Here is a 26,630-nt window from a genome sequence, read left to right as displayed (position 1 = left end):
AATGTAAGGGTTTACATGTTATTTATTCAAAATCTTAAGTAAGGTTTTCTTAATGGTAAAATGTGAGTCGGAGGTGTCGAAATAGTCGTAATGCTTATTAAAGTCCTGGCATAGGCAACGAAAAGCATCATGCATTTCAGAATTTGTTTTACAAATAGTTAGCTTAATGGGCTTGTAATGTCTAGAAGGCCTAGAAGGAATACAAAACGTGATCTGGTTCAGTAGAAAGGGACTATTGACCATCCCGTTCAAGATCTTAATCATGAACAAAACCCCGAGCATCTCTCTACGGCTGTGCAGCGTTGGCAAATTTATGAGCTTCAAGCGGCTTTTGTACGGTGGGAGATTTAATGTCGAATCCCAAGGCAAATTATTTAATGCGAATAATAAGAATTGTTTCTGTACCGACTCGAGTCTGTCAGAGTGCGTTTGATATCTAGGGTTCCATACGACGGACCCGTATTCTAAGATCGGCCAACGTTTGATGAAAGCCAAGACGCCCTTGGCTCTATTAACACAAGCGTTTACATGGCACTTGAATTCAAGCTTAGAGTCCATGGTTACGCCTAGATCGATGAAATTAGTTACCTGATCAACACTATGTTCACAAATGCGGTAGCTATATGATTGAAAGGGTTTTCTAGAGAAATAAATTTACACTTTTTCAAGTTAAGTGACAGAAATTACTTCGCACCATTTAAACACATTACTAAGGTCCACCTGTAATTGTTCCCTGTCTCCTGGAGCACCAATGAACTTAAATAACTTAACGTCGTCTGCGTACATCTTCCACAAACACGACTTTGACTCATATAGTGCAAGAAATTTCCGCCAAAATACTTTTTACTTAGTAAATTGAGCTAATTTCACTACTCACGACACCAGCATGCTGTTAAAATCATAAAATTTTCAAATAGGTTTTGAAGTTGCACCAGCAGCTTGTACAATCACACCACAAGAACATACACGGCCAATCGACTTGATGGGCCATTTAACAAATTAAGCAAGAGTCCTAACACTTTTACAGTATCTTCTATATATGAGTAGTCCACTTGCAAACAGCGCTATGTAATTTTATAATAGAAAGCCATAAATTTGAAAAAACGACTACGACAATAAGTAACATTTAAATTGAATCTTCTTTAATATTACCTGAAAATTTGGATAAATAAGAGCCTTATAAAATTGTAACATAACATAACATGACACAAGATAACATTAATAGTCTATACTACCTCAAGCAGTTTTCTAAGTTCATCAGAAGATGTATACGTTTGAAAGTTTATAAGTAAGTATGATAGCGACTTTTGGAAGAAGAGTTAACATTTGATGCTCTTTTTTCAGAATATAAAAAGATTTTGCATTGTGTTGCTAGTGGACATGAAACTACTTTAAATACTGGTACGTAATCCACCAAAAACTAAAAATCGAAACAATTTTACATAGCGCACTTTGCAAGTGGACTACTCATATATAAAACAAAAGCCGTTTTCGTTGTTCGGAGTTAACTTAAAAACCACTGCATAGATTTCGGTCAAATTTTCAGAGGTTAGACCTTGCATATATGGTCCTATTATAGGTTACCAGAAAACTCGGTAGGTGGCGCTGGGGTCGAGTTATTTATAAAAATCGTATTTATGAACCGATTTCTTTTAAATTCAAAATGTAAGCTACCAGCATGATGGCAAATACGTTTACCAAAAATAGACCCGCTAGGTAGCGCGGGAGTAGAGTTATTTATAAAAGTCGTATTTATGAACCGATTTCGTAAGCATGATGAAAAAAGCACTTGCAAAAACGGACCCGCTAGGTGGCGCTGGAGTAGAGTTACTTATATAAGTCGTATTTATTAATAGATTTCGTTCAAATTCGCAGCGTGGCTACCTGTATGATGGAAAATTCCTTCGCTAAAAATGAACCCGCTGGAGTTTAGGTATATAATAAACCCATATTTTTTATAAAATCTGATTGAAATTCATAATTCGTATTCATTTCATGACAAGCAAAGGTTTTGCAGAAAAGCGACCCAATGGATGACGCTGCACCCGAAATATATAGAAACCCCATGGGGTTTGTTTACCTTAGACGAATTTACTTTTTAGATGGCTAAATCAAGGATGCATTTAAGTATGCATATAAAGACCGTAACACTGTGTAAGCGTGATCTTGCATCTACCTCCGATTGACGAAGTTGCTCGAGGCGGCCGTTATTACAGCAGTAAGACTCAAAGAAACCATTTCATAATTATTAAGACGAATTGTAAAAGTGGCGAATTGACAAGGAAATATTCGACCACATCTGTCCAAGAAGGAACTTGATAGGTATATCAATGGCTTCATTTGAACGATATTCATGAGATCACGCGACTCATTTAGCCAATGTACGCGAAAACTTTTCATCCTGTGGGGCAGCGAGGATTCTTGGCCTTCCTATAATTGAAAACGCTCATCTGTGCTCTTGAGTTTCCATATAAGGACTTTTATTGGCTTACATGGTACACCGGATCAATGCTGAAGTTGCACGATCATAGCATAGCACGCTTGGCAGACACTGTTTTTTGATTATTTGTAATTATAATTGATTACTAATTCCTCGATTATAAACACTAATTGAATTAATCATTACGATTACCGAACCGATGTAATGGTTTTGATTAGTAATCGTAATCCGAAGTTAACAGGTCTGGTTTGCATGAATGCAATTGATGCACTTGTTTATTTGCTCCTTTGTGCACCCCATAGTTTTATGATTACCCAAGCACTTCAGACAGACCTCCTCATCCTTGCACTTCATAGCTATGCGATTGAAGCCCTTACATTTTTAGCAGACTGACACACCCATACCATCTTGGACTATACATTTCTCCCATCCAATATTCATTTTGTCGCTTTTGACCACTGCCGAAAACGTATCAACGTCCGTTTCTATGAGCACATTATAGTATCGAGACTTATCTTTCCTGACCTCAATTTATTTAACAATTTTAAAGTCAGCACTTTTTAAAACATTCATTTTGTTTTTTAATCATTTATGAAAGTTGCTCGTTTTCGTACTTAAAGCTTACTTCAAACGCCATAAACTTGGGTTTAGCCGCATTCGGCACTCTAATTTCATAGCGGTCACTCATTTTATTTGCAATTACGGCCTTTATTTTATCGCATTCAGACTCGTTTTGACTTTGAATAACGATTGTACCACTTTTCCTACCGTGCCCCAGTGTTGCCACTTTACCACAATTGTGGTAGATCTACCACATTATGAGTCCTTTTTCTTTTCTACCACATATTTTAAAAAGCTACCACAATTTTAAATAAAATTATTAAGCAACCTAATTTGAAAAATGGTTTTTTTTTCATAAGTGTTGAACAGTCAATTTTCTCCTCAATATGAGTTTAAATGTCAAGAAAATTTATTGTGAATTTTGTGTTAGTTGAACAGCTGAAGGTGCTGCCATTTCAAAATTTCAATTGCGTGCGTGAAGGATAATCTGCACTTACATGAGGCGATTTTCTTAGAGATTCGACATCGCCTGAGAATACGTCTGTGAAGTTGCTTTTCACGACAACATCACGACAACAACACTTCTGTTACGAAAATAAGTTTACGGGTCTTTCTTCGCCGTAAAAAGTCTTTCTTCGCCGTTAAAAGTCTTTCTTCGCTGAAGTTTTTTACGCCTCTTTTTTCGTGATCAACTTTTGAGCACGCGCTCTTAATCGTGTCTAGTCGTGTCTAACGCAATAAAAATCAAGGCCAATATCTCGGAAAAATTGTGCCATAGAATAAAACTGAAAATGCAGTTTATCTACATTTGAATACTAATTCATGTCTTGATATACCCTTTTTGGCAAATCTTTACGTTACTACAAATATTCTACCATACTTTTCTGGAGATCTACCACTGTTTTTATTAATAATCTACTACTAATTGGGTTTCTGAAGTGACAACACTGCCGTGCACATTGCTTATTTTTATATCCGACGGATCAACGTTCTTATTCAGGTCTTCTTTTGTTTTAATCTCGTCTTGCTTCTCTTTCGGTTTTATGAGCACCGTTTTCTCTCTTTTTATTTTCGGCTCTTTATAATTCACTATTCCGCTTTTTAAACGCTCAGCATATGAGGCCTTGCTATGCTGGCTTGATTTCAACTCTTCACTTACTGACTTTTTTTATCTCTTCAAATATTTTTGTACTTTCACTCTCATTACGTACCGTCACGGTTGCCGTTTTGTCCAAATGGACCAAATTTGGTCCATTTCTTTTCGTTTGGTCCATTGGTCTAATTCTTTTGAAAATGGTTCATTTCACAAGCCTTTGGTTAGGTTATTATCACCCTTTCACTTCATGCAATAGTTTCGCGTTTTAAATTTTTTCTATTTAATTGATAAATATTCCGCCCTATGTTGAATATCGTCATCGTCAGTAAAAGTGACGATACGGCCATCGTCAGCCATGTTACTGTCATCTGTCAAAGCACGCTTCAAAAAATGTCGCGGTTTCTTGCTAATTTCAATTACTCGGTGACCAATATTAAAGTGGCTGGCAAAAATATGGAAAGGTAGCAAAACTTTAATCATAGCATTTAGCACATGAAAACAATATTAGACTTCAATCGAAGAGATATTAAACATCTTGAAATTATTACACCACATAAAGTACTTTCTGATACTGATGTATCAATTTTGCCGCTACTCGAAAAATTTCCTGCAATGGTAAATGATGCAGACAAAATTGAATTCCAATTTCGCAAATTGAGGCTGAGAAGGTAACTTCAAAAACTGTACCAATATATAACGTTTTTGGGATCAAGTAAGTTTGATTAAAAAGGTATTGGGTGAAGCGGCCTTTGGAGAATTGTGTTTTAGTTCATGACATTTTTAGTCTGCCTCGTAGTTCCGCAGCAGCTGAGCGCAAATTTTCTGATTTAGCATTAATAAAAACAAAATTAAGAAACAAATTATAATTTAAAATTTTAAATAATATAATGTTTATAATATAAAATTGCAATGCACTTTGATGCAATGTAAAAAAAATCGTTACAAAAACTGAATTGGCATATTTTCTTGACAAAGATGAATAAACTCCACTAAATTTCCCGATGTTGGTCCATTTTTTACAATTTGGTCCATTTTTTGGTCCGAAAAATAAATTGGAAATGGCAACCGTGCGTACCATAGCTTCGCATAGGTCTTTGCTATGCTTTTTCACGTCTGCAGCTACAGCTTTGATCTTATTGACCTCAGGCATGCTCGCTATCACTATTCTCTTCACTTTCACCGTTTTCGTCCTAGTTAAAGTATATTTTAATTTTATTTAATTTGCTTTAACTAGTGTCACTATCACTTTGTTATTTAGCAAAAGTCAGTTTCAGATTATGTATATGAATCGGTAGCATTTGAAATCGCGTTGAGCTAATAAAAGACGATGTTGCGGTACCATTCAAAGGCATTGTCGCGTAGCGGCTCGGGCATTATTTTTGGAAGGAGGTCTATATTCAAGGTGTATATCTCGGTCAACTGCTCCAATCGTTCCACAAATGTTAGCGGGTCTCTTCCACCGTCGTAAACCACTAACCACTTCCGTACCTGGTCGATGATGGGTGCGATGGGCACCAGCTGCTCTTTGGCGATGTTGTCGCACGCAAAAGAAAGCAGATCAGAAATCTAATGAAACACTTTTCATGCAGAAATTATCAGAACAGTTGATTGCTCGACAGTTCAATTCGTAAATGTAAAGTGTGTGCAGAAAATCGTGCTCTAGTTGCTCTGTCTCCACTTAGAACAAGTTAGAGCAAGAAAAATCCTCATGAAACACAATTTTGTGATATATCTTAACCTGACGTAGCCTAGAGCAGCTCATTAAACACAACTAATATATCGTTAGATATTTTCCTTTGTTGTTTTGAACGATTTGCAGGGTATCTGCTCGGGCGCCAATTGTAAAGAAGCGTTTTTGCCGCCCCGGGGCTTCTTCTACAAAGTTGGGGTATACTCGCCGTATCCAAGGTCTCTTACAATAAATTTTTAGTTTCGGGGCTCTCGTAAATCGCTATTTATTTATAATATTTTCTTTATTTTTACAATGAATAATAAAACGTATAACCTTTATATCAGTAATGGGCGCAGGGTTGCCACTTTGGTAAATTGTTACTAAATTTGGTAGAAAAAATTTGGGTTGGTAAAAAGGTAAATTTTTTATCATTTTGGTAGATTTTTGTTGAATTATTTTGTTTGAAAAATAATTAAAACTTTTAGAGCCCGCTTTATTTTTCGTAGTTATCTTTATGTTATAAATTTCTTTCCAAAAGTGTAGTCTACTTTACTGCGTTAATTTCGAACGCTTTAATGCACACCTTATATACAAATGCACATATAAATGTATATCGATAAAAGGCGAACGTATCGTTCTCCACTCAAAACTCATTTTACTTGGATCCTGAGGAGCTTTTCATTGCCTAAATATTTTTTAATGATTATTTAAATAAAAAGAAAAAATGGTCAGGTATGTAATTACACACAATAATTGTTGGCAAAAAATTCCAAAATCAACGCCATTTTTTATCAATGGAAATTGTTAAATGAAACAAAAGAAAAGCAAAAGACCGGCGTCAAAAGAAATTTAAAAAAATCAACGGGAATTTTTTGCTGCACATTGAAATACTAAAAAACTAGAATAAAACTATAGTTTTTATTAAAATAACGAAACAAGTTATTGGTAGATATTTTCTAGATTTGGTAAATTTTTTCCAAGTAGATGGTAAGTTTTTTTTCATCAGTGGCAACCCTCAATGGGCATTTCATATCACGCTACAGCTCAACTGTACGCTTTTTACGCCTATATGCTCACACGTTATATTGCCGAACAAAAAAACGAGATTCAACCAAGAATCAGTCTGACATAAGGGCTGACTATAATATGAATAAGGAAACGTATGCAAACGTCCGAATACACACAACTCCTGTTCTGAAACTATAATGTACTTTACATCAAGCTTCGTCAAACGTCATTTGCTTAAGGAAAGAGCGTTACTGGTCGCACCTTCGGTACGGAATCAGCTGTTTGCAAAAAATAAAATTATTTCAGAATGGAAGACGAAAGTTTTATAGAAATTTTAACTCAGCATGTGGAAAAAAGAAAATGTTTATTTGATAAAAGGGGTACCTTTTATTTTAATCGCGCAAACAAAGAGAAAGCATGGAAAGCAGTCGCAGGAATATGCGGTAAAAGTGGTATGTACTGTATATATGTCTGTGGTCATAAGCAATAACCGCCTAAGTCGAAAACCCTGAATTCGAGAAAAATAGTTTTAAACATTTGGATTGTAATGTTAACCTTATGGGGGAACCAAAATGTGTTCGTCTATAACTTTTTAAATAGCCTAGATGGCGAGATGGGGGATTTCACATACATATGGAATAGTAGTTGCAGAATACGATAGCATATATAACTCAATTCCTTCTTAAGTCGACTTAGGCGGTTATTGCTTATGACCACAGATGTATGTGCATATGTAACACATGCAGGGTTGCCGCTTTGGTAATTTTTTTCTTTATTTATCATATTTGGTAATTTGGTAACTTATTTTTCCACTTGGTAACTTTTGCGCTTCAGTTCTGTATGTAACGTAGGTCAAAACAAGTTCTGGTTTCACATTCGGAAGTGGGCTGTAAGCGTTTCCTTTCACAGAAATACCAGGTAATCCCGAAAGTTTCGCAAGGCGAACAGTTCTTCGGCGTTCCTAGGTTACTCTAATTGTGTGATCTACAAGAAACTGCTTGATAGTGGCTATTGTTATGTCTACCGAGTCCTTCTCCAGTCCTTCCTTGACAGCTTTGCAGTTGCTACGTTCAAAAAGCTACGGCATTCAGTAGGGGACTTCCCTTTGTTTATGACTGACTCGAAAGCTTTCAGGATTGTCTTCAAGCATTGAATTTTTGAGATATTTTCGGCTACTTGTTGACATATGTATCTGTGTATATTGGTCACAACTGGACAAATGTGGATTTTAGAGTGCTCCGAAATTTTAGTTTAGTTTAAAATAAGTTTGGTACTTTTTTGTTGAATTTGGTACCTTTTTGAGGTGATTTTGGCAAAAAATTAACAAATGTGGCAATAAATAAAAACTTTAGGGGAGTTCACATCCATTTCGGTAGTTTTGGTAAACTGCTGGTTGCTACGTGATAATATTATCAACTGTGAACGTCCTTTTCAGCTTTCTTGTGTTAGTCTGATAAATTACACGGTGATACAAAATAAAAAATTCCACGCACTTTTGAACAGGTCGTATGGCTGGCCGAGTAATTCACAAAACTGTTTTTAAAATTTTAATAACACCCTCAAATTCTCACTTATCCTTAGAAACCCATTTTCACATGACTTGCAGCACTAAAAATTTTTTAGCGCGGTTATTTTTTAACCAATTTTAAGTTTTTATATGGCTTTAGAAAGAAGAATATTAGTACTATTTAAAGATATAAGAAGTTTTGCGAGCACATTGTAAATATGTGGAACATTTTTGGAATAAATCTGAAATTTATACCAATTTTTATTATTTTACCCACTTCTACCACTTTCTCAAAAAAAATTTCAAAAGAAAATAGTCTCTTTTAGTCATTACTTCGGAAAAAATGTTTAATTCTATGAAAAACCAGGTACCATTCATTGAAATCAATAAAAAAATTATAAAGTTATGACACCTTTTATAGAGACAAATTCACATTTTTCTAGATGATTAAAATTTTCTCTGAAATTACATGGAAGAAATTTTGGAAAAATCTTTAGAAAAATCACATCTTGCGAAATTGTCTATTGATTTTTTTAAATGGTGCCTAGTATTACTCGGAATAAAACATTATTTTCGAAGTAGTAACTAAATGAGACTGAAATTTGAAATTTTGGCAAAAAAAGTTGTATAAGTGGAAAAAATTAACAAAATTTTTGTAATTTTTAGGTTTATTCCAAAATATTTCCGCATATTTACAATGCGCTCATAAAACTTATTACTTCTTTAAATAGTATAAATATTCGCCTTTTCAAAGCCATCCAAAAACTTAAAAATGGGTAAAAAATAACAGAGCTAAAAGCTTTTTAACCCTTCGGAGGGCGCGCTTTGAAAATTACACGAGAGGGCGCGCCGCGGCAATTTAGCCGCAAGGTGTATTTCAAAGGTTGACTGCATTTTTTTTTTAAGTTATGTCGAAAAATCATTCAAATAAAACATTTGAATAATTTATGTTTATACTGAAACATATAAGCATTTATTTTTTAAATTTTTATGCGTCATCATCGATAGTGGTGTTGGTTCATTCTACACATTGTGAAATATGCTTGCAGTGTTCTCTGTAAACATTTTGTTACAATTAATACAACAAATTTTTGTCTTATTATTCCTGGACATATTCCTGGTTTCAATTTCTGTTGCGTAGCTGGTTCGCTTCTATATAAGTTTAAAAACATCTCCTTTTTTGTTATTGTTGTTTCCGAGAGAACGAAAAATGACACTGGATGGCACAACGCCGAAACCGGTTTGTCTCCGAACCAAACTTGACAAGGGATGACTAGGGATGCAAATTTTGGGGAGTAACATCGATACATCGATGTTTCGATGCATCGGACAAATGAACATCGATGCTAAAATATATCGCCACAAAATCATCGATATATCGATGGTTTTCGATGTTTCCAAATTTGTTAGGTTGTAGTCACATTGAAAGGAAAATTTAATACTTTTCAATTCATACTCTTTGTAATTCAATTAGAAAAATACTTACATATGGATGTATTTCCCTGTATTTCTTTAATATTCCTTTGCCCTTCCTATAAATATAATAAAAATGCATGCCGTCGTAAGTTCGCCGAGCCTAAAGTTCCAAGCCCCAGATTCGTTGATATTTCAACGGGAACCCGGTCCCTTTTTAGTGATTATGTACGCATTTTTAATATCGAAAGATAAGAGTATACACGGAATTTCTGAATTTTTCCCAAAAGAATAAGTAATAAAATTCATGGGCAGTCAAAAAATTTTAGGAGCATAATGGGTAAGTTGAATTCACTAAATCATCACACTAAAGTCGATGTTAAAACATCGCTGAAACTGGCATCGATGTATCGTCAATTTAGCGATTTTAGGAAATTGTAAACATCGATGGCAAACATCGAATTTTGAACCGATATTATCGATGTTTCAAAAATATCGATGCATCGTTTGCATCCCTAGGGATGAGGGAAATTCGTTCCAAAATACGTCATTTAAAAACATCCTTCTTTTCCTAAAACCTAAGTAAATGAATATCATAATAGTTACAATGTGTACGCAAACTATGCGCAAAGTATAATTTTAAAAGTAAACATGACACAATATTCAAAAAATAACAATTTTGTTTTAGACCCTTATCATAAACACACTTTTCCAACTATCTTAAAAAAAATTTGCGAGTTACGTTCAAATTTTTTTAGTACACGGAAGGGAGCGACGCGGCAATTCGGCCGCATATATGAGACACCAACTTTCAAATACAAATATCAACTGAACGATATAACGCAGCAAGTAACAGCTAACTGTGAACCATGCTGCATCTCGAAACTTCCAAAGTCACTAAGTGGCAGTGGCCGGCTACTACAATTAGTATTTGAAAACCACAAATTAAAATTTTTGCGGTTAATTTGCCCCGGCGCCCGAAGGGTTGAGAATAAGTCGAGAATTTGAGGGTGTTACAAAAATTTCCAATCCAGTTTCGTGAATTACTCGACCAGCCCTACGACCTATAGGTCACTTAAAAAGTTCATAATCAGTGTTACACCGTACTATGTTTATAAAAAGCTGATTGGTGCGTTTTTCCTATACAAAAAATATTGTAACAAAAAATTTAATGATTTTTACTCAAAAATAATAAGATAAATAATTTGATAAAAGAGGGTAAGTTTGTTCTTTAGTAAATAACTTAATTGCATCACATATAGGTTGAGGAATTCGTATTAATCCCAAAATAATAAAAATAACATAAATAAATTCTAAATTTATTGCACTAATCTGCCAAAACAGTACAATTAATTATATTCTTTAATTAAAATATATTTATTCTAATACCTGGTCCTTTCGTACTAAGATATTATAATAAATTAAAGATAGAAACCAACCTGGCTTAGGCCGGTCTGAACTCAGATCATGTAAGAATTTAAAAGTCGAACAGACTTAATATTTAAGCAACTACACCTAAAAATATATCTTAATCCAGCATCGAGGTCGCAAACTTTTTTATCGATAAGAACTCTCCAAAAAAATTACGCTGTTTCCCTAAAGTAACTTAATCTTATAATCATTATTAACGGATCAATAAATCATAAATTAATGATTTTTAATAATTAAAAGTTCATTAAATTTTAACATCACCCCAACAAAATAATTAATAATATTAAAATAAAATATATCCAAAAAATTAAAATAATATTAAATATAAAGATTTATAGGGTCTTCTCGTCTTTTAATTAAATATTAGCTTTTTAACTAAAATATAAAATTCTATAATAAATTTATATGAAACAGATTATACTTCGTCCAACCATTCATACCAGCCTCCAATTTAATGATTTTTAATAATTAAAAGTTGATTAAATTTTAACATCACCCCAACAAAATAATTAATAATATTAAAATAAAATATATCCAAAAAATTAAAATAATATTAAATATAAAGATTTATAGGGTCTTCTCGTCTTTTAATTAAATTTTAGCTTTTTAACTAAAATATAAAATTCTATAATAAATTTATATGAAACAGATTATACTTCGTCCAACCATTCATACCAGCCTCCAATTAAAAGACTAATGATTATGCTACCTTTGCACAGTTAAAATACTGCGGCCATTCAAAATTATTCAGTGGGAAGGTCAGACTTTAAAAATAACTCAAAAAGACATGTTTTTGTTAAACAGGCGAGTATATAAATTTGCCGAGTTCTTTATATAAACTTGTCAAATAAAATTATATATACAATATAAAAATATACTAATTTTATCATTAATAATTTTCATAAAAAATTTATGAAAAAATTTTTATAAAACTTAAAATAATAGTAAATAATAAAAATTATAAAATAATTTATAACAAATTTATAAAAGATTGAAAATTCTATTCATACATTTTATACTAAAATTACTAATTTTTAATAATTTATTTTAAAGCTTATCCCTTAAAATATTCAAATTAATAATTTTTTTATTTTAACAAATAAACAAAAAATTAAAAACTTGTAAATTAAATTTATTTCTAAAAAAAATAGATACCTTTATAAACGAATAACATTTTATTTCTAATTATTTATTTAAAATAATTTTGACACATTAACTTTAATAAATAATTAACTCTTATAAAATCGAGATTAATAAAGTAATTATTAATTATTTGATAAACCCTGATACACAAGGTACAATACATAAAATTTTCTTTTTAAATAATAATTTTTCAAATTATTTCAATTATCTTTCACAATACTTAATAAACTATCATTAATATTATGTTTTAATTACAAATTACTAAAACATTAAATTATATAATTATTTTTAGTAAATTATAAATAAAATAAATATAAATTACTAAATAAATATTAATCAATTTATATTGATTTGCACAAAAATCGTTTCAATGTAAATGAAATACTTTACTAAATAAGCTTTAAATTGTCATTCTAGATACACCTTCCGGTACATCTACTATGTTACGACTTATCTTATCTTAAGAATAAGAGCGACGGGCGATATGTGCATATTTTAGAGCTAAAATCAAATTTTTAATCTATAAAATTTTACTATCAAATCCATTTTCATTAAATATTTCAAATTTAAATTCACTTAAATAATTTTATTGTAACCCATTTCTACTTAAATATAAGCTACACCTTGATCTGATATAAATTTTAATAAAAATTATAGAAAATTATTATTCTTATAAAATATTCTTATAACGACGGTATATAAACTGAAAAACAAATTTAAGTAAGGTACATCGTGGATTATCAATTACAGAACAGGTTCCTCTGAATAGACTAAAATACCGCCAAATTTTTTAAGTTTCAAGAACATAACTAATACTACCTTAGTGTTTATATTTACATTTTAAATAATAGGGTATCTAATCCTAGTTTATTTACAAAATTTATAAGCTTTAATTTATCTAAAATAAAAATTTATAAATTTAAAATTTCACCTAATAAATTCATAATTATTTTATTTATATAAAATTTAACTTACACTGAACTAATTTTATTTGTATTATTTGTATAACCGCGGCTGCAGGCACAAATTTAGCCAATACTATATGAAATTACTATTTACAAATTTCTTTGATTAATAAAACTAATTACTGAGACTATAATAAAATTTATTTATTATTTAAATAAATAAAAATTCATGCAAAAACTTAAATATAAAATAAATCAATAATAAAATTTTAAGCTAAAATAAAACTTTAATATTATATAAAATTAATTTAAATATAAAATTTTATTAATTCAATTAATATTAATAATAATAAAATTTAAGTAATACTGTATAAAAATTAATTTATATTTAAATAAAATCAATTAGTAATTCCTCCCTACAAATAAACAGACCACCTATCATGTTTATTTATACTAACAAAAACAAAATAAAAATTATCTTTTTAAAAAAAAATGTTATTTTATTTATATTTATTTATAAAATAATTAGTAATAAATTATACTTTAAAATATATCACTATTTAAATAACAAAACTTTAGTAATATTGTATAAAAATTAATTTTTATTTAAATAAAATTAATTAGTATTTCCTCCCTACAAATAAAGAGACCCCCTATCATATTTATTTATACTAACAAAAACAAAATAAAAAATTTTATTTTATTTATTTTTATTAATAAATAACTAATAATAAATTACAATCTATAATATTTTTTTATTTAAATAATAAAATTTTAGTAATATTGTATAAAAATTTATTTACATTTAAATAAAATTTATTAGTAATTAAACAACTAATTTCATAAACTTAATAAAAATATTTATTTTAATTTATAAAATTTATTTTTTGAAAAATTTCATTATTTAAATAAAAATATTTATTTTAATTTATTAAATTTATATAATTGATTAAATTTATAATTTTTTTTTATTTCATAAAATTTAAGAAAAATATTTATTTTAATTTATTAAATTTATAAAATTTATTTATTTTTTAAATTTTATAAAATTTATAGATTAATATTAATTGAATTTTTTTAATTTATATAAATATTAAAATTTAAATTTTTAATTTTTCTATCTATATTCATATATATATAAATATAAATATGTTTATATGTATATATATATACATATAAATATTTATATTTACATATATGTAAACATAAATATTTAATTGTTTATATATATAAATATCTTATATAAAATATTTCCATATATATATAAATATATTAAAAATTAATAAATATATAGAAATGAAGAGGGTTTTATGTATATTTAATAATTAGTAGCCATACCTGCATGTATATTTAATAAATATTATTTTTATAAATACTAAATATACTGATAACGACATATTAATATATATTTTATTGAGAAATAACTTTTATATATACTATATATATACATATAAATATTTAATTTATTAATATATAATATATATATTCTGTTTCTGTATTATATATATATGTATATAAATATTTAATTAATATATATATTTCTATTATAAATAGATTAATATATGTATATAAATATTTAATTAATTAATAAGTATCTATATTCTAATAAAAAAAACCCTAAGATTCATAGATCTATAAACATTCTGTTATATTTATTAGTAGATAAGATAATCTGACGTTCAACAATTCTTACTTCTAGTGAAAAAAAAATTAGTTAAAATATAACATTAGTATGTCAAACTAAAATTATTAAAATATTTAATATTTTTTAATTCCACAAATAGCCCCTCTTGGTTGATTAAGCTTATTTATTATTTTTTCAATTACTTTTATTTTATTTAGAATAATAAATTATTACTCAATAATTCCTAAATCCCCTAAATCTCAGATTTCACAAAAATCAACTAAATCATTAAATTGAAAATGATAACTAACCTATTTTCAGTATTTGACCATTCATCGAGAATTTTTAATTTATCATTAAATTAAATAAGAACATTTTTAGGATTATTAATAATTCCATCAGTATATTGACTTATACCCTCACGTTATCATGTATTCTGAAATTCAATTTTATTAACACTACATAAAGAATTCAAAACATTACTAGGGCCATCAAGTCATTCAGGATCAACTTTTATTTTTGTATCATTATTTTCATTAATTTTATTTAATAATTTCATAGGATTATTTCCTTATATTTTTACAAGAACAAGTCATTTAAAATTAACTTTAACTATAGCGTTACCTTTATGATTATGTTTTATAATTTATGGATGAATTAATAATACTCAACATATATTTGCTCATTTAGTTCCACAAGGAACCCCAGCAATTTTAATACCTTTTATAGTTTGTATTGAAACAATTACTTCAAAAAAATTATAAAATAATTATTACCTTTTAATATTTTCTACTTAGTTTGTACTTGTAATTTAGTTATGTACACTCTAAAAAGTGCATGTAAAACTGCTACTGAAAAGTGTCTATTTTTCAACCAGAATCTGTGTGAATATACGCATAAGATGTTCAAGATTAGATTTTGAACATGAGATGTTTAAAATGTACACATAAAATATTTAAAATTGCAAAGATTTTGAAATATAAAAATATATTTCCTACTAATAATAAACATTAAGTGCTCATATTTACTCCATTTTAAACACTTTATGTTTAATTTTGCTCTACGCGAAAAATTTGGTATGTAAAAGTAAACAGGCAGTGTTAAATTTTATTACACGGTGTGTAAATTTGCACACATTAGGAGAGGAAACTGGTTACCTCTCTTATTATGCGTAAATTTAAACAAACATTTTTTAGAGCAAATTTTAAACATTTTTTGTGTAAACTGTGAAATTATGACCATTAATTGTTTAGAATTCAACAAACAAATTTGAAATTTGTTCTATTTAAACACAAATTTTTTAGAGTGTATGCTTAGCGTTCACAGAGGTTTTGTAGAAAAAAATAAAACTGGAATCATCACTTAAACAATTTATCGATTTGCAGAAACCCCTCGAAGACTGTTGTTTAAATAAACAAGTAATTTTTGCAAAAAAACAAATTCGACTTCAATTCTCATGTAAAACTTTAAGATTACCGGTAATTTCTTCATGATCCATTAATCGGATATAAACCTTTCCTTAAAAAAAAAGGATTATAGAAATCGGTTATGCGGTAACATACCTACATAAAAAATATATTCCGACGAATAGATAACCTCCTACTTTTGTTGAAGTCGGTTAAAAATAATGAACAAATTATGATTTTGGTGTAAAGACGAAGTCACATTTTAAGATTTGCACGTAATTAAGGTAACTAACAAATTTTTATTTTAACTCTGCAATAAGTTTATAATAAACTTCATGCAATATAAATACGTTTGAGGGCTCGGTACAACTCAATAGTTACAATAACAAGTAATATTTAAGCAAAAAACACAACCCACTTCAATTCTCGTATAAAAATTTAGAAGTACCGTTAATTTCTTCATGATCCAATGATCGGATGTAAACCAAATTAGTATGGTACCACCCCTGAGGCACCGCCTTTCCGATAGAATAAGAATTATCAAAATCTGCTAATGTGGTCCAAAACTATGCGGTAACATAAGTATATTTTAACATTTCTAATAAAATTTATACCTGTACTAATATATTACCGATATATACATATATATATATATATGTACCGATTTTTTTTTTTTTAAATTTCGGTTATAGGTTCTGGATGGGCTTCTCATTGTCTTAGGCAAAAAAAAAGTTAAAATACTTCCTAAAAATGGAACTGCACGACTTTAAAAATCCTACGGAATCTAACATACATGCCCACATAACAGCGCTGCTCAACGCTGAGAGCGCCCTCTGCTGTTAATTCGTACGGAATATATCGCAAAGCAAGGGTTATGTATACATATACATGCGTGCTTATGTTAACATTAATGTTGATTCTTATGTTAAAAAAACAAATATGTATGTACAGTTCATGGAGAAATAATATAGGCAATTATGTATGTAGAGTCGTTAATGTTGCCACAAGGTGCAACTAAAGCTGCCTTTACATGAGGCGATTTTTTGACAGGCAATAATCGCCTGCAAAAGTTGACTTGCTCTCTATTGAGGCAAGCGATTTTTGAGTCACCATTTACACGAGCGATTTTTCTTGAGCAATGTTGAATCGCCTAGAAAATCGCCTCATGTAAATGCAGCATAACGTTGCTGTTAGCACTTACATTTGTATATGCATATTTATGTACATACATATGTACGTATATAATTACGCATAAAAAGCGTTCTCGTATGTTTTTTTGTACGTACATAAGTGAGCGCAATATTAAAAGCAGCAACTCTTATCCATCTATTACTACGTTTATGCGACGGAATTCATGAATTCTTCATTTCATGAATTCAAAAATGGTCCCGTTTATGCATAGTTCGCGAATTCATGAAATAAAGTGATTTGAAAAAATGGCAACGCACTGGCGAGGAAGTAAACAGTAGAGTTGTGATTTTTTTGCCTCCTTTTGAATTTGCAAAAGCCGTTGGTACCAGGCAATGAACCTTATTTTATTTAAATTGGTTTTAATATATTTTCAGTTTATTCTATTTGAATTTATTTTATATTTGAAAAATTCCACATAACTTTTTCAGTGTTTAAAATCCCGGTTATGCCACTCATGGTTATTAATCTAAAAACATCATAACCCTAGTAAACAGCTGTTTGTGAAACGTGGCGTTGCCGGACTTGCACTTCACGATTTCATGAAATCATGCCGAATTCATGGTCAACTTTCGTGTATAACTGAATTCATGAATTGGTGTTTATGCAGCCAATTTTAACCCAAATTCATGAAATGAATTCGTGAATTAGCCTACGCATAAACGTAGTATATGTATATCGCAAAGCTCGAGAACGGATGAACCGATTTTTTTTGAAATTTCGGACACCTGCTGCAGGCTAACAAAAATCTCGATATATAAAAGGGGCGTGGAACCTCTCATACAAACCGAATATTTCATACTCCATATCTCTGGAATTGTTCATGGTAGAGTTCTGGAACTTGGTATGGAGATATATGAAATCCATCGCATACTCTTGGAATAAAATTTGAGCTATTGGAAAAGAGGGGCATGGCACCTCCCATGCAAACCGAATTTTTCAAACTGCATATGTCTGAAAGTGTTCATCGTAGAGTACTGGAACTTGGTATTGGCGCAAATGAAATCGATCGCATTCTCTTAGAGAAAAATTGGACCTATTGGAAAAGGAAGCGTGGCACCTCCCTTTCGAACCTAATTTTTCATACTGCATTTCTCTGGAAGTATTTATGGTAGAGTATTGGAACTTGGTATATATGAAGTCAATCACATACTCTTGGATAAAAATTGGAGGTATTGGAAAAGGGCGCGTGGCACTTCTCATACAAACCGAATTTTTCAAACTGCATATATCTGGAAATGCTCATTTTGGAGTACTAAAACTTGGTATGGAGATACATAAAATTAATCGCATACTCTTGCAGAAGAATTGGAGCTATTGGAAAAAGAGGGCGTGGTACCTCCCATAGAACCCGAATATCTCATACTGCATATTTCTGGAAGCGTTCATGGTAAAATTTTTGAACTTGGTAAGGAAATATATGAAATCAATCACATACTCATGGAGAAAAATTGGAGTTATTGGAAAAGCGCGTATATATCTCTGGAAATGTTCATGGTAGAGTACTGGAACTTGGATATATGAAATTAATCGCATAATCATGAAGAAAAATTCGGACTATTTGAAAAGGGGGCATGGTACCTCCCATACAAACAAAATTTTTCATAATAAGTATCTCTGGAAGTGTTCATGGTAGAGTACTGGAACTTTATATGGGCGTGGCACCTCCCATACAAGTCGAATTTTTTCTTATTGCATATCTCTAGAGTTGTTCTTGATAGAGTACTGGAACTTGGTGTGGTGATATATGAACCTAATCGCATAGTCATGGAGAAAATATAAAGCTATTGGAATAGGGGACGTGGCACCTACCTTCAAGCCGAATTTCATACTGTGTTCATATTTAGTACAGTACTGGAGCACTTCGTATGGAGGCGTATGAAATTAATCCCATACTCATTGAGAAAAATGGGTTCTTTGAAAAGAGGGCGTGGAAAAGTACAAACATACTGACTTTTACTTATCTTTGAATGTGTATATAATTCTTCTGTAGGTATATTTGTGAGTGAAATCCTGAATGGCTGGAGGGATTTTAACAAAGTTTTGTGTGTTTGTTTGAGTGGGTCTCTGGATAGTTTGGTTTCACAATTTAATCCGCCAGTTGGCGCTGGAGTTGAGTTATTACTTAAAATATTTTTTATGATCCGATTTGGCGAATATTCAAAACATATATTGGAAACGGTAAGCACAGTCCAATTGCCAGGTGGTGCTGAGGTCGAGTTATTACTAAAAATCGACAAGTGAGAAAAGGTGCCGTAAATGCCAGACTAAATCGACCTGTTGCACCATTGAGTATATCGAACCCTCGTGTGTTACGATTGGCCCAATGGATGTGATTTGCCAATGTTATTATGCGTTAAAGCTTCATTCGAAGAAACCAGGGTTGAGTTGTGCAATGGTAAATCTCAAATCACCACCTGTCGAAAATCCTGAAAAGCCAGCTCAAAACATTTTAATGAAAATTTATTTTTTTAATTGAATTTAATATAGAAACTGACAGAAAAAAATAAATTTTCACTTAAATTACTTTGGAGAAACTGACTTTTAATGATAAGTCCGCGTCAAAAGGCTGTTTCAATGCAACTAACATTTATTAAATCTAAACCATAAGCATAAGCTTAAAGCTAAGTCAACTAAATACTAATAACAGAGTTGTTACATACATATATATGTAAAAGATAAGTTGCTGAATTCATTGGAGTATGTACATATGTTATTTCACAGTAATTCAATGTTAATGTACATCTATATATTTTCTAATATTAGGGTATTAAGGTTATGAACATTAATAAGCTGATGTTAAATATATATCATTTCTCCACTCTCTATTTTCGAAAATCCTCAACCATAAAACGATCAACCGGATTTCGGTTGCGCTCACTTCTGCGAAGTGGTTCAGCTGCAGGCGATTCATGAAGAGAGGTGCTCTGCTCCGTAATGTTACGCTCAGCGGGATTAACAGCGCAAGACGAATGTTTATGTACAGTGGCGTCGAAAAAAGGTTGCGCTGTGGGACGATCTTCGTTTCTTTCCTTGAGTTGGTTTTGGTGTCGTTTTTGATAGCCCATCGGGGAATGTACGATGTACGTCATTTTGCCCAGAACTCTGTCGATGCAACCTTTTATCCACTTAGGGCCGCGAGCATAATTCCGCATGTAAACCAATTGCGAGGGTTTAAATTTTGCGTTGGCCTTTTTGTTCGGTTTACTCTGAGTGATTGGCAGTGCTTGCGATAGCACCGTGCGAACGGCGCGACCATGTAATAGTTGTGCAGGTGTCTTACCTTCAGCGTTGGGCATTGAACGATACGTCGAAAGATATTTTATCAAAGCAGCTGGAATCGACAAGCCATCTTGCAAATTCTTGACCATTGCCGTTTTGAAAGTGCGAACAAAGCGTTCAGCTAATCCGTTTGATGCCGGGTGAAAAGGTGCTGATGTGACATGTTTTATTCCTTTTTTAGCGCAAAATTGTTTGAAGAGGTCGGCTGTCAGTTGCGGCCCATTGTCACTGACCAGCGTCTCGGGAAGCCCTTCAATAGCGAATATGGCGGATAGAGCCATAAGGGTATCTGTCGTCGTCGTTGTTTTCAGCTGTGTCACATAGGGATATTGCGAGTATGCATCTACACATACTAGCCACATATGATTAAATACAGGGCCCGCGAAGTCAATGTGCACACGCTCCCATGGTCGTGCGGCCTCCGGCCAGTTGCTGAATTCGCAAGCAGGATTAGATGAGTTCGTTTTGCAGATTTCGCAGTCTTTAGCGAGGTTCTCGATGCTTTTGTCGATACCCGGCCACCAGCAGTGGCTGCGAGCAAGCTGCTTCATTTTCACCACGCCCCAATGGCCGTCATGCAGGAGCTGCAAGATACGTTTACGTAAGGACAGCGGAATGACAACTCGGTTTGCTTGGCCCTGCAAATATATAATATCATTATTAACAGTTAAAGAAATTTTTTTATTGAAAAACGGTAAAATGTGCGAATTGGTGGTTGATAGGTGCTTTGGCCAACCAACACGTATGAAGCTGCGAACTTTCTTAAGAGTGTCATCTGTTTCAAGATGCTTCAATATTAAGCTGGGGTTTACGGGTGTTTCAAAGTGATCCACATTCAAACATGCTTCGGTTTTGTCAAACTCAGGATCAGCTGCGTATGGTAGTCGTGAAAGGGCGTCGGCGTTCCCGTGCTGTGATGTTGGTTTATACCTTATATCATATTGGTATGCCATTAACGTAATAGCCCAGCGTTGAAGCCGATGGGCGGTCATTGTAGGCAATTGCTTATCGGGGCTAAATATACTCACAAGTGGTTTGTGGTCCGTGATCAGCGTAAATTTGCGGCCATATAAATATTGGTGAAACCGCTGTACGCCAAATATAATTGACAAGGCCTCTTTTTCGATCTGGCTATATTTTACCTGATGTTGGTCAAGAGTCTTAGACGCAAATGCTATTGGTCTCTCCGTTCCATCTGGGTACATATGCGAGATTACGGCGCCTATGCCGCGGAGCGATGCATCAGTAGCGAGAAGAAGTGGAAGGTGCTCCTGGTAGTGTGCTAATTGAGCTGCTTTCACTATCGAATTTTTTAAAGACGAAAAGGCGTCCTCTTGCGCACTTTGCCATTTGAAACGTACGTTCTTCCGACGGAGTTGATTAAGAGGCGCGGCAATTTCCGAAAAATTCGGAATGAAGCTATGATAGTAATTGACTTTACCCAAGAAGGCCTCGAGATCTTTTAGGTTTTGTGGGCGGCGTAGCTTTTTAACAGCCACCACCCCTGCTTCATCCGGAGAAATGCCACTGGCGCTTATTCGCCTGCCCAAGTATTCGATTTCGTCTTGTAGGAAAACGCACTTCTCCCTCTTACATTTAAGTCCACTCGCTTGCAGACGCACGAAAACTTCGTTCAGTCTCCTCAGATGTTCGTTAACTGTGGGTGCGGTTACGATTATGTCGTCAAGATAGTTGGCGCAACCCTCGATACCTTGAAGAAGTTGCTCCAAAAATTTTTGAAAGATGGCTGGCGCGCTAGCGATTCCGTATGGCATTCGCTGAAATTGATACAGTCCCAGAGGCGTATTCACTACAAGTAATCGTTTGGCTTCTTCGTCCAACTCCAATTGCAAATAGGCATCTTTCAAGTCTATTTTAGAAAACTGCTTACCATACCGTACTACATGTAGCAAGTTTTCGCGTGTTGGTAGCGGGTAGCGTTCGACATCAATTTGCTTATTTATTGACACCTTAAAGTCACCACATATACGGATTGAACCGTCGGGCTTTGCGGTGTGAGAACTATAGGCGATGCCCACTCACTAAATTTGACGTTTTTCCAAATTCCTGCGTCAACTAGTCTATTTGCTTCTTTCGTAAATTTAGGCATTAATGCAAAAGGAATTGGTCGGCTCTTAAAAAATTTTGGCTGAGCCTCGGGGTTTAATTTAATACTAGCTTTAAAACTGGTGACGGTGCCTAATTCCGGCTCGAACACTTGACTGAATTTATCTAATATTGCATTAACTTCGGGCATTATGTCGTTGATAGCTAAAACTTGCTGTATCTTGTAACCGAAGGCTTCAAACAGATCTGCGCCAAACAGATTGTTGCCAGAGTGCACACATGCGACCACAAGTTTAACTTGTTTTTGCTTTGCACCACATATAACATTCACTTTGAACTCACCAAGAGTATTTATTTTTTTGTTACCGAAACCGAATAATGACCGTCTACAGGGGCTCAGTGGTGGCTTATTAAGATTTTCATAAGTTTCTTGCGTTATTATAGAAATAGATGCACCGGAATCCATTTGAAATGTTATTAATTTATTCAATATTTTTAAGTCAACGAAATTTTTGTTGTCTTGCTGCTTAATAACTCCGGTCACGGTATAAATCGTTTCAATTGTGTCGACATTGTCTTTGGATCCGTTATTCTTCCTGGCAGCTTTTTGCGAGAACGGTTTTTTATTTGCACTTTTCTTTGCATAATTGCTCGTACTTTTCGACATGCATACAGGTGCTATATGCCCTACTCGTCCGCATTTTCGGCACACTGCTTTTTTGAAACGGCATTGCTCTCGGCTATGTGAGTCACCGCAGCCTGAGCAAGACTTGTACACAATCCGCTTGTTGTTGTTATCTGCGCGAGTTTTATGAGATAATGCTTTCGAGCTATTAACTGCGTTCACGAGTGATGTTGTTTCACCGGCTATATTTTCCTTAAGCGATTGCACCGCTGTTGTCGTGCTCTCATATGATTCCGTAGAACTTCTGCTAATGTCGGTTGGAGTTTTTGTAACGCAGCAGCGCGGACGGTGTCGTGCGGGGTATGTAATATTATCATGTCACGTATCATCTCATCTACGTACTCATAACTGCAGTTACCGCTTCTGCACAAAAAGTTGCATTCCCTTGCTATGCCCCGCAAATCAGCGACCCACTCCTTGTAGCTTTGATTTGGCTTCATACTACATCTATTAAAGTTGTAGCGTGCAGAAATAACATGAGTTTCTTTTTTAAAATGTTCTGATAATTTTGCCGTTAGCTCTGCATAGCTGTAGTTTTGCAAGTCATGACTGCCGAATAATTTCTTTAACAGCTCAAAAGTGTCGCTGCCCGTCCACGATAAGAAGAAGGACTTCTTTTTTTCTGGTGTACTGACTTCATAAGCGATAAAGTGTTGGCTTAGCTGCTCCAGATATGAGTCCCAACTTTGGAGCTCTTTATTGAATGCGTGGAATGATGTCACCATGGAACCTTCTCCTACAGCTTTGTCTTTTAAAACAGACTCCATCCATGCTTTTTGCGCTTCAAACATTTTTTGTGTAAAATTTTGCTGTTGCTCGAGGAGTTGCTTGAAAAACGCATTGTTATTAACGGGCGGTTTTTCGTCCGGCATTATTAATTATAAAATGAAACCGAGAATAACTTTTTATGACACGTACGGGTTGCTTATTTAAAAATCTCGTCGCCAGTTGATAAGTCCGCGTCAAAAGGCTGTTTCAATGCAACTAACATTTATTAAATCTAAACCATAAGCATAAGCTTAAAGCTAAGTCAACTAAATACTAATAACAGAGTTGTTACATACATATATATGTAAAAGATAAGTTGCTGAATTCATTGGAGTATGTACATATGTTATTTCACAGTAATTCAATGTTAATGTACATCTATATATTTTCTAATATTAGGGTATTAAGGTTATGAACATTAATAAGCTGATGTTAAATATATATCGTTTAAGGTATTTCATCACAGTCTATATATGTATCGTCACTAGACACGAATAAAGGTGCGCCAGTGTTTCGACGGCGAAAAAAGACGCATAAAAAAAAATTTACGAAAAAAGGCGCTTAAGAAAAACTTCGGCGAAGAAAGCCGCGTAACCTAGTTGTCGGCGAAGAAAGACGCGTAATCATATATTTATACTTGGCCAAGGACTGTCACTTCAGCACTATTCCTCTAAAACTATTTACGGAATGTACATACTATTACACCCGCAAACATAGTTGACCGCGAAAATAAGTTTACGCGTCCTTCTTCGCCGTCAAATATTTTAACGCGTCTTTCTTCGCCGTCAACTATATTAAGAGTCTTTCTTCGCTGAAGTTTTTTTTATGCGCTTTTTTTCGCGGTCAACTTTTGAGCTCGCGCCTTTATTCGTGTGTAGTGACGGTATATTGTATTTCTCTGGAACAAGGATACGCATTCATTTTGAAATTGCCACCAACTATAAGATAAAGTTTAAAGTATAAGATAAACTTTCACTACAGATCCGGATCATTGTTGCCACCAGGGAACTTCTCATGGACAAAACACTTTCGTTCGGTTATTTAAGGCGGAAAACGACCACCAAACCATAGTCTTAGCCGATGAATGTGCCAGTACAAATCGTAAATGTGGATTGTTGGAGAAACTGTGGGACCAAAATGTTTAAATTAAAGATCTAATTTTGGGCGAGACGAAGTTTGCCGGGTCTGCTAGTTAGAAATAATCTCGGTCGGAAAACAAACAACAACCAATGATCAAGTCTAAATGAAAAATTGGGGAACTTACTTCTGTGGGAAGACCACTTGCTTTGTAATCCGAAGTCTCTGGTTTATATCCCAGTTACCGCGGTTGAAGAAGTCTGATGAGCAGATGTAGTGATCTCCGAAATAGCAGCTATAACTTTTATTAAATGTAAATTATTGTTGTTTTCCAGAACATTTTTCATTGTAAACGGCCTCAAGCTTAATAAAATTGTTGAATATAATATTTATTAGGCCATAAATAACAAAAAACATCTCTTTTTTTAGGGAAATAAACTAAGAAGGGCGAAATTCGAGGAATTGGTCGCGTGTATTTTCTTAACAAAAAAAACAACATATTACAAATTTGTAAGAATATTAAAAGTACTTTTTCAGTACCCATTCGTCCTTATGCACCAATTTAATCTTTTTTAATTCTACATAATTTTCTCTTTTGGGTTTTTAAGCAATTTTTTAATTAATCATATCTTTAAAATTTCAAAATCTTTGAAGAAAATTCCTGACGTCAGAGAGAAAGCCGAAATACGTAGTTTTACCATTTTTGGCACCTAGTTTCGCGAATTAATTTTTTGTGTGTAAAATTGACTGTCGCACGGTGTTATAAGTAAACCAATTTTGAATAGAGCTTCTTCCTTATTTAACGATCATTATAACTGATACATACATATTTACATACAGACAACAAAAGATCTCAATTTAACTAACCATCTAAATAATGCTAATAAATTTTGTATTTATTTCTTTCTGTGTTTAGGGTGGAATTCACAGTTGGCAGCAAACCCGTAAATAATTTTCGGATGATAGAACGGCACTTTTTCCGAGACCGGTTGCTTAAAACATTTGACTTTGAATTTGGCTACTGCATTCCATATTCCCAAAACTCTTGTGAACATATTTATGAGTTCCCTAACCTCCCTTCTGAGCTAGGTAATGTATTAAAAATTATTTTGGCTTATTAGCAAATCGTATCAAAGTTATTAGCAACAATTAAGGACAGCGCTGTCTTCGGCTATGCCGAATGCTCATACCTTTCATGACTATAAATAAAATTTTACATAAGCCTAAATATTATTACATTTTTAATTACATAGTAGTTTGGAATCCTAATGATTTTGTCGGTACTACATGTATGATTGATTAGTAAATAGCTTACCCTATGGCCGTTTGAACCAAGACCGTATTTAGGGGGGGGGGG

General features: G+C 32.7%; 1 protein-coding gene across 1 annotated transcript in view; it reads left to right on the top strand.

Moving 5' to 3' along the window:
- LOC118734295 (protein unc-119 homolog) overlaps positions 1-26,630 on the top strand; it is a 71,137-nt gene that overhangs the window by 14,869 nt on the left and 29,638 nt on the right. The window contains exon 2 of the mRNA XM_036464011.1: positions 26,190-26,362. Coding sequence (XP_036319904.1) covers positions 26,190-26,362 — 173 coding nt within the window. The remainder of the gene's footprint in view (positions 1-26,189; positions 26,363-26,630) is intronic.

The sequence above is a fragment of the Rhagoletis pomonella genome, unplaced genomic scaffold (assembly GCF_013731165.1).
Source record: "Rhagoletis pomonella isolate Grant_MI unplaced genomic scaffold, Rhpom_1.0 Rhpom_scaffold_00002, whole genome shotgun sequence".
Lineage (NCBI taxonomy): Eukaryota > Metazoa > Arthropoda > Insecta > Diptera > Tephritidae > Rhagoletis > Rhagoletis pomonella.
Note: the sequence above shows the minus strand (reverse complement) of the source record. Positions and strands in the feature narration are given on the sequence as shown.